This window comes from Cebidichthys violaceus, unplaced genomic scaffold (assembly GCF_023349555.1).
Source record: "Cebidichthys violaceus isolate CVI_PGR_0920_01 unplaced genomic scaffold, fCebVio1.0.p SCAF_37, whole genome shotgun sequence".
In the NCBI taxonomy this organism is placed as follows: Eukaryota; Metazoa; Chordata; class Actinopteri; order Perciformes; family Stichaeidae; genus Cebidichthys; species Cebidichthys violaceus.
The window spans coordinates 1,604,539-1,614,406 of NW_027176561.1; the positions used below are offsets into that span (position 1 = coordinate 1,604,539).

At 42.4% G+C, this 9,868-nt stretch overlaps 1 protein-coding gene across 1 annotated transcript in view; it reads left to right on the plus strand.

The window, feature by feature from the left end:
• Positions 1-1,747, plus strand: part of zgc:92140 (uncharacterized protein LOC447854 homolog) — a 28,207-nt gene extending 26,460 nt beyond the window's left edge. The window contains exon 6 of the mRNA XM_068725945.1: positions 132-1,747. Within this exon, the coding sequence (XP_068582046.1) occupies positions 132-179 (48 nt within the window). The 3' untranslated portion in view covers positions 180-1,747. The remainder of the gene's footprint in view (positions 1-131) is intronic.
• The last annotated feature ends 8,121 nt before the right edge of the window (positions 1,748-9,868 follow it).

A 9,868-nucleotide genomic window follows, 5' to 3' on the forward strand; every position in this document is an offset into this window, starting at 1 on the left:
AGTGATCTGCATGCAGACAGTTCAGAGGGAGTCATTTAAAGCAGGTTATTACTGAGTATATAGTACCGGAGCAAATTCGAGTAGGAAATAATCCACGTCTCATCTTCTCTCTTATCTCTCTTTCTTTGCAGGGACGAGACTACTGTTCGGAGGAGGAGGAGGAGGAAGATGGGACATAGCACAGAGGCCCCCAAGATTCACCCTCACAGAGAGCCTCGCAACGTGTGTGTGCGTGCGTGTGTGTGTGTGTAAATGCGGACGTGTGTGCTTATGTATGCCTGAGAGAGTTGAATCAGTGTTTTACCAATGGGGCGTCGATGTGACGGGACACTGTATGTGTTGGTATGAGCATGTGTGCGTTTTTGAACGTATGGCAAAGATAGTATTTTAATCGAAAGTGAAAGCGTGGAGGAGAGAGAGAGAGAGAGAGAGAGAGAGAGAGAGAGAGAGAGAGAGAGAGAGAGAGAGAGAGAGAGAGAGAGAGAGAGAGAGAGAGAGAGAGAGAGAGAGAGAGAGAGAGAGAGAGAGAGAGAGAGAGAGAGAGAGAGAGAGAGAGAGAATGGGATGAAGAGCACTTTCTTCAGAGACTACAGCCCTCCTCACCCCTTCAGGCCCCTGAGAGGACAGATGGAGGTGGCGGAGCGATGAAGGGACAGACAGATGAAAGGAGGGAGAGATGGTGGACGACGTGACGAGAAGAAACGGTCGGCTCAAACCGAGTCATTTCATCAAGCAGGACAACAGCAGCTCCTCATCCCTCCATCTGTCCCTCCGTATCCACCCGGCTGTACCTCCGTGGTTCGATCCTGAATATTTAACCCATGCAGTTGGACAGAGGAACTCCCAAATATGGAGCTCCAAGTACGGACAAATGTCCTTGGTGGGCGTGTGGGGGACTGAGACACATAAGTAAAGAAGAAAGGAGGCCCTGGGAAGAAAAGTTGGTGAAGGCAGAGGGGTTGAGCAGCAACACCACCAGGATCCACACTGAACTTTTTGGCCTGCTTACCTTCAGCCAGGCCACCTGGCTCATGAGGGACTGAGAGAATGGGGGAGGGCGGGTGAGGAAAGAGAGTGAAAAATGTGTGATATTTTAATAAGAGAGAGTAGGGAGCGAGCCGGTGATTTAGAAACTCTAACTCCTCCTGCCTTCTGAAGTCAAGGACCTTTATTTTTTTTTAATTGTGTTTCGCAGCTACATGTTCAGTTCTTTCTTTTTCTTTTTTTTTCTGTCCCCTTTTCTGATGCTCTTTTCTTCAGTTTGTTTGACTCTTGGCTTCCTTTGTAGTGCATCATCACCATCATCATCATCACCAATCCCATTATCATCCTCCTCACCACAGCAGTCAGACTGAAGCTGTGTTTAATTCAGATCATCTGTGTCTCAACCAATCTATCCTCCTTCATATACCACAACACTGCAGATCCAAGCCGACACACACACACACACACACACACACACACACACACACACACACACACACACACACACACACACACATACACATACATGGAGTCTTTTATTGTACATATCGTAGCACACTGTCATTCCAACACACCTCAGCATGTACATATAAACCAGACAAACACACACACATTATTGTATCCCTTTTCATTTCACCAGCAGACTATCATGTGCATCATAAAGCTCTATTCCCAATTTGATTCAGTGTACACACACACACACACACACACACACACACACACACACACACACACACACACACACACACACACACACACACACTGAAGCAGAACACTGGGCTGAGCTCAAGGGGAGGATGCATCGTTGCCCTTTAGACACAGATCACATTTTTTTTTTTTTTTGGTCATCTTTACCGAATACTTCCTGTTGTATTATTTGAATACTTTCTTTTCTATTAAAAAATTAAAAAAAAAACGAAGAAGCTCTTATTTTGTGTGGCATCATAGTGTGTGCATTGCGTTTGTACTGGTGTGTCACTAGAAGGCTGAGTGATGGAGCGCCGTCATGCTGGCAGTGTATGACGGGTGTGAAGTCTATTTTCCTGTGGTCATGCTGCCTAAAGCCATGCAGTCAGAGCAGATTCACTCACAGCACCAAGACTGCGTAATGCCGCCTGCTGGCACAATATCAGTACTGCAGTCTGGTAGGTAATATGTTAAGATTAAATACACATTTTGACATTACGTGTGTGCCAGGGGGCATTTTAGTATTTCTTCGATTTTTCTTCCCGGGTTCAATTTAGAAACATAAAATGATTCACCATTTTAAAAAATGAACTCATCCATCAAAAATGTCCAACAAAATAAACATGGTTATGATAGATTCAGTTCAGGACGAGAGTAAACGACTTCAAGCCTATTTAGTTATGTATCATTTTTTATAAATTTGATCAAACAATATCTGGGAGATGGATGACGTTCCAGATGACATGACTCGAACAAATTCAAACAGCCTAATAGCTGTTGAGGCGAAGCCAGTTTATCATCTTTCAAACGCTGCAATCCAAAGAGTTTTACATAAAATACGTATTAGAACAACATCTATGATATATTCTTCTTCTTAGACGAGAAGTTAAATCCAAGAGAATTAAAACGCACCCTTGCACAGATCAATAGAACCAAGGGTTTTGCTGCAACATCCTTACTTGGGCTGGGCTGACCAGTAGTGACTCATTCTTAGCTAATGTTAGATAAGTGTTACTGTGTGACATTGCTGATTCAGTTTGATGACTTAATGTGTATCTTTAATGATTTCATGTGACTTCTCTACTTTTCTACTATGTTTTTAATATTTAACGTTATCCCACAGTTGTCACGTGTGTTTGCTGTTCAGCAGAAATGACATAGTCTCAACTACAATCATTCTGAAAATAAAACCAATTAAAGCTGCACTAACTAATTTTTTTTTTTTATATTAACAATAGATCAAATTACTGATTTTAATGTAAAAGGGGTTGTATAGGTAAGAACTCCAAGAATTACCCCCAGAATGTGCAGGTCCCTTCAGCTCGACAGACATTTTTAGCATGTTTCTATTCATTGTATTGTTTTTATGGGTTCACTCTCACAGCTCTCATCAGCACAGTTTCTGGCCGCTTCATTGAATAAGCTCAGATCAACTAATTATACACTACCTGCCTATAGCACCACATGGCATACAGACAAGGTTAGTGAATACCTGGTGAACGTAGTGGAGCTATTTAGCATCTTGCTTCACATTTCCCTCTGGAGTTGGTGGAGACCAAAAACCGAGCTAAAAGGGAGGGACTATTTTACTGAGATGTGTCAGTTGGACACAACCACATCTTCAAATGAATAACAATGTTGCTCCGTATCTGTTGGTTGTATAAATAGGAACATATTTCCATATAAGATTTTCAATATGTCACTGTTTCCTTTCCGCTGTCTCCAAATGGACAAAACATCAGTTATTGCAGGTTAAAATAGTCAAACACCGCAAAACATGTAGCACAGAAATTGTATTGGTTTTAGTTGCAATTTATTGTTTTATGGCCCTTTTTATTGGAGTGTACGTGCAGGGAAATCAACGATAAGATACAACCATAAAACAGCTTCCTCCATGAGTTTGGTATCTAGTTAACATTCCATCAAACATGGAAGCAGAACACATTCTAGTGCAATAAATAACAGTAGTAATCCATCACGATAGATAAGGACACTGAGTATTTGTCCTTCCTATTACCAACTGAGTGATAATACTTGTTATGATAATACAGTTGCTGATTACCGAGCAACTGTTCTTCACAAATGACTGCATGATGTGTGTGTGCAGTATCTGAAACCCAACCGTGCTGAATCGATATCTGCCCCTAGGATTGGCCTAATGTGCACCCTGTGGGACTTGATGCCATAATGCTTTGAGTCAGTGTCAGTGGTTAAGTTGATTGCCACATCATGAAAGTAGTCAGTAGTCTGGCTTTTTCCCAACTGTCTCTCTCTAATACACACACACACACACACACACACACACACACATACACACACAAACTCCCATCTTACTTCACATGACTCACAAGCAGGGGCACGTGAGGTTACAATCAGCAGCCACTGTGCGCATCAGCAAAGTGAAAGGGTCCCTGTGGGCCGGTGCTCGCAGCAAAGCTCCCCACACTGATAAATAAATGTATGTTGGAAGCAGACAGAAAGACAGAGAGGGGGGGAGAGCGAGGTGGGCGAGGTAAGAGCGAGAAATTAAGACGAAGGAGTTGGGAAAGAGAGATTGTGGGAGGGAGAGAGCGAGGAAGAGACTGATGTTGCCCGTTAACCTCAGACAGCAATATAGGCAAGAAATAGTTCTTTCCACACTGACGTAATGAAGAGCCCACACCTCCTTGCTTTGTGTGTGTGTGTGTGTGTGTGTGTGTGTGTGTGTGTGAGTGAGTGAGTGAAAGAGCCCAAAGTGTGAGAGTCCTCATTAGGGTACGACATGTTCTTGGCTGCGAGTGTCATTTAAGGTCCAACTCCTTGAAATAATCGGAGCCAAATTCACAGTCATAGCTGAAAATGTGTCTTAATGAGGGGGAAAAAAAGCATGTTTCTCATCAATGCGGATGCTACTTTGGTGTTTGCAGCTTTCAGCAGCTTCTGAAGCATTGACATCTTGGAGTTAGTTGATTTCTCGCATTAATCCATGTATTAAAAGACCTGCCAATCAATCTGGGAGTGATAGCAGGTTCCTGTGTTTTGAATTTTCTTGCTGGGATGGCCCTCATGTTTATATTTGAATCACAGATTGGGCCTTTCAGCGAGGATGCTTGATGCAGCTTGCACAGGAGATCCAGCCCTCAAAAAAAACCTTTCAGTGAAGATGAGAGATAAGGGCTTGACGTTTGAAGCCAAACTGTGTGCGAGCTATGCACGTTGTAAAACATGCATTTTTATCACTTTTTAGGATGATTATTCCCCATCTTTGTTATTTTAAGATTAGATTTAGATACTGTCTTATAAATGTGGTGTAACAAACTCAATTACTAAGATGATGGAACATTAAAATAGATTTTTCAGTTACAGGAAATCAGTATAAATCTGTAAAATAGCTTTAGGATAGCTGTGACTGTAGTCCAACTAGTCTTAACTAGCCAAAGCATATCACTGTGGTTTTACCTTACTTCGCGTTATTCCTACAAATGTACACATTTCTGTAGCATTATAAGTTTTAAGGTGTGACCAAATCTGTCTTTTGCCTTGTTTTCCAGATAGCTGGTGGCAGGGGATCGTTAGGGCCAACGAGGAACACCTGGTGCTAGTCTCTCTCTCTCTCTCTCTGTCTGTCTGCTGTGCTGCTGCAGGTCTCCACTTCTCCTTTCAAGGTACCTGCTTTTTGCCTCGCACCTTTACAACACCTGCACACACATGTCTTCCATTTATGCACCACACACACACACACACACACACACACACACACACACACACACACACACAGACACTACTGATTCCCACTGTAAATATAAAATTCCCCTCAAGCTTCTTTTGCTAAAGGTTCTTATGGTGCGTCTCCCTGTTTGTTATAACAAAGCTAAAACAGAGAAGGAAGTAAGAGGAAAAGTGGATTGGAGACAGAATAACGCATCACACATGCACGTTTTGTGCACACATTAGTAAAAAAAAAAACAATGTTTGTGTGCAAAGATAAAGTGTGCGAATGTGAGAGACCTGTGAGAGGGAGCAGCAAAATGTTGCCAGCTTGTTGGTGCAAAAGCTGAATGGACAAAATATTGGTCATCTAATGTTTTAAAAAACATTTTTAGTAAGATTTAATTTCCATGAATCAAAAAGGTTTGTGTTACTTCTTGGCAGGTTTACATGATGACTGGAAAAATCTGTCTCTGTCACATCGCTGTTGAGTCGACTGTGTGTGTTTACATGGAAACATTGCCCACGTAGGGAGCATGAGTCAACTCTGAGAGGCAAAGGGATGGATGGATGGATCCCTGCCTGGATGCCCAGCGGGCCTTTGCTCGTGTCTTAACTCTCTCCAGCAGGTCCTTGCTGTCTACTCCCACTTTGGAGTAATTTACCTCTTTTTAGCTCCGAACACATTCATTTAGAGATGTGTCAGCGCCAGCCTCATGACCATTTAGCTCTCAGGAGAAGTATGCATTTTCCATCTACCTACAGTACACCAACCACATTCAGCCCAGCAGCTTCTCTGTCTGCTCCCCATCCATTTGCATGTAAAGCCTCTCCATACCGATCCATACTGTGGATTACCTTGGCAAAGAAGCAAGTCACATGAGGGGGAGGCCAAGGTTTTTTGGAAGGTAGAATTGGATGCATTTGCATTCGTGCCACACATCCACAAGAAGTGACCTACTTAAATCCCAGGAAGCTAATTGTTCAGTGTAAACACCGTATTTTATCCGTGAACAATTATGCAACCGCCTGGAAGCAACATTTTTGACGATTTTGGACTAAAGTGACCAGCAGATGACTCAAATGGATAACCAGAGAGCCTGAACGCATTATGCTCCACTGGTATTGTATTTTGCTGCAGTCTGCCAAATTCAAATAATCTGAGCAAGCAGTCGGCGCCCGGAGCAGGCCTGGTGACTTGAGCCCACCGAGGAGGCCGTGGCTGTGCAGCAGATAGTGACACAACAGTCTCAAAACATCTTTTCTTTTTTTTTCTCTCTCACACTGTCTGGACCCAAGTTACCATAAGACATGTGCATGTATGAAAGAGAGAGAGATCTTCAAGGATAAAACAAGAGCACCATCTGCTGGTTCGGTCTTTTCCATGACGCTGAAACGCATGCGCATACACAGGGCTCCCTTGGAGAGCGCTCTGCATGATCAAACACTATATTAGAGCTGTGCATCACACTGACAGCCACGAATAAGGCACGGAGTCCTAAACCACCCACTCAGAGACACACACACAAACACACACACACACACACACACACACACACACACACACACACACACACACACACACACACACACACTTAGACACACATAAATCAGCTCAATGAATTTTCAATGAGAGCGATGGCCTTTCCTCTCCTGAAATCACTTGTTTCCACTGAGCCTCACCAGCCTGTAAACTACAATTTTATGGGCTGCACCTATAATAGCTCATGTTTGAGGCTCAAAGCTTTTCTTTTTTTTGTTCAAGACCCCATTATATATTGTGCAGAGGACAAGGAAAATAGTGGCAGCACAGCAATTGTACAGAGTCAGGTTAGCTAGGTTTTTATATATTCTGACTAGAAAAAAACTCTCAGCATGTGCCACCAGGTCATCTTCTCCGATTGTCCATTATTTTCACCTGATGAGGAGATCGGCTCCAGCTGTGAGGTTACCCTCACCTGTTCCCTATGCTGTTATATGTTAGTGGATGGAGCCCTCTAGCAGAAATGTAGATGCCTCCAGTTACCCGGCCCATCAGGCCCTTACAGTAGAACACTGTTTGAATCAGTACGTGTCTTTAAAAGTAACCTTGTGAGGAGGTGCCACAATCCTTTAGCTTTCTACATTTTTCTTTGCCTATTTTTCCAAAGAATAAAAGAAAATACACCGTGTGGTACATATTTATCCTGCAGTTTTCTGTATAACATCGCTGTCTATTTATTGAACCTACTTATGAAGGATTTGCCCTGCTATTTAAAGTTACGCTTTCCCTGCAGCCAAAGTTTAACGAACCAAAAGGTTGGCCGTCTTTTAAAACATACATTTATTCCAAACATTCATCTGTAGTTCAGTTACAGGGAGAAAAATGGCTGCCTGTCAAGTACGCAACCACAATTACAAAGCAGATGTTTTGCTGTGACAGAAGAGGGAGTGCACGATCCATTTGAATAATGAAAATATAGCGTGGACGCCCCGGTGTTGAAGCCTGACACCGGGCCAACAGGGTGAGGTTGTTTTTTTTTCAGAACTGAGAGGAAAGTGCAGAGAGATGAGGTTAAGCTTTAGTTTAATCATTTAGTTTAATGCATTTTTATGCATTCATTTCAGGTTGGAAGCTCAACATTCACAGTCCAGTTGGATGATCCTGATCTCTGACCTTTGTTTTAAACAGCTGAGTGCAGGAATGAAAGAAAGACTGCGGGCTTTAAAGGTCACCAAAACTTCCCCGAGGAAAGATTTTGTGTGAATTTTCAGTGTTGTCTGGGCAAGTTTGTATATATGTGTGTGTGTGTGTGTGTGTGTGTGTGTCCGAAGGTTACGACTTTGTAGTGGTGCCCCTTCATGTTACAGATCTTAACTGTCTGTAGGAAAGCACTAGAGGGAGCTAATGGATTACCCCGACAGATTGAAATCATCGCTCTCTGTCTGTCTGTCTGTCTGTCCCTGATCCACGGAGCATCCAACGACAGAGGACATGGCAGAGTACTCTCATTACCTCAACGAGGAGGGAAAACATTACCGAGTGGCAGAGATCCTAGCTCAAATAAACAGAGCCGAGTCGAGGCGGGGACTGAAGTAAGCTGTCTGTCTGCGCTGCGCCTGCACTACAATTAAAAAAGGTTACTAGAGGGTTACTGTAATCATATAAGAACACGCAGGATAATATTATGATAGCATTGGGAGCATGGGTGCCAACTTTTGGAGTTGAAATTATATATTTGTGGATAGTTTTCTATAGACTTTACGTAGCTGTACAACGTATTTACAGCAAACTTGTGATTTTCCGTGGGATGTTTGGAAAGCTGTAAAGTGTTTTGGTGCCAATTTGATTAAATGTTTTTGTCACGGTGTCATATTGGTTTGGAACATTCTTTTTTGAAATGCACTGCTTAAAAGTTTGGTTTCGGTGCCATGACCGTTCAGCGTTTTATTGGATGGTTTTATGCCACAGAGTTTTTGCCCTCAATAAACTTTTTTTCCAGATACTGTTGATATTATCAGTAAATTCATGCAAACTGTTAGTTCTGAAATTAGATTTTTGTTCTGCAAGGAGGAAAATTGATATTTCTTCCCATATTTGTACTTATGTTATTTTATATCTTTCATTTTGGATTGTCTCACCTGTCTTGGTTAGTGGCAATTTACAGTATTTCTCCATATTTTAGATCATACAGTCTTTTGTTGAATCAAAAATACCAAAGAAAACACATTCCCGTAATTAAGGAATATCCTATTGTCACTGTCCTGTGAAAAGCACGCATCTCCAAAACCTTATATACTTAAAATGCAATATTTATGCACTTTATATTATAACTATATTGCAATGTGTTTGTATACATTTACTGCTTATAGATGATAAATAGGGAGGTTAAAGTAAAATGAAACTCCTAAATGCAATTTAAAATATACTTTTGTTGCTGTAACTACTGCTGTTTTGCTAATACTTAATATTAAGTTGATGTTTTTTTTTTTTTTTAAAGTGCAGCAGTCTGGCAGACAGTTGATGTCATTGCTCTGCAGCATCCAAGATGATGTCAAGGGGCGAAGGCATGGAAAACAGACACGAGCAGGAAGCAGGAGAATTAAGGAGAAACATACCTAACAGGCTGCAGACATCAGGCATCATGGGTAATGATGAGTTTAGAACACGGTGTCCTTCACATTTTGTTGACAAATATTGAATGAAAGCACTGACAGAAAGCTCCGTTCACCATCCAGCACAGAAACTGAATAATTAGTGGTTTGTGTGTCCATGAGACATTTTGTTTTTATTATTTTTGCACTATTTTTCATTAAAAAGGGGGAAGAGCCTCCAGAGCTGCAGCAGCAGCAGCAGCCGTGTGTGCGGGTGTAGGAGGGCTTAACCCTCCACCCAGCCTATCCCCCAGCCTCACCTCCCTTCCTCTCTCGCTCCCCACCCCTCCCACCGTGACTCCCTCGCTCACTCCCCTTGCCTCGCTCACTCTCTCCACCCTCTCCGCTCAGCCTCAGGACTCCAGGTCCAGGTCCA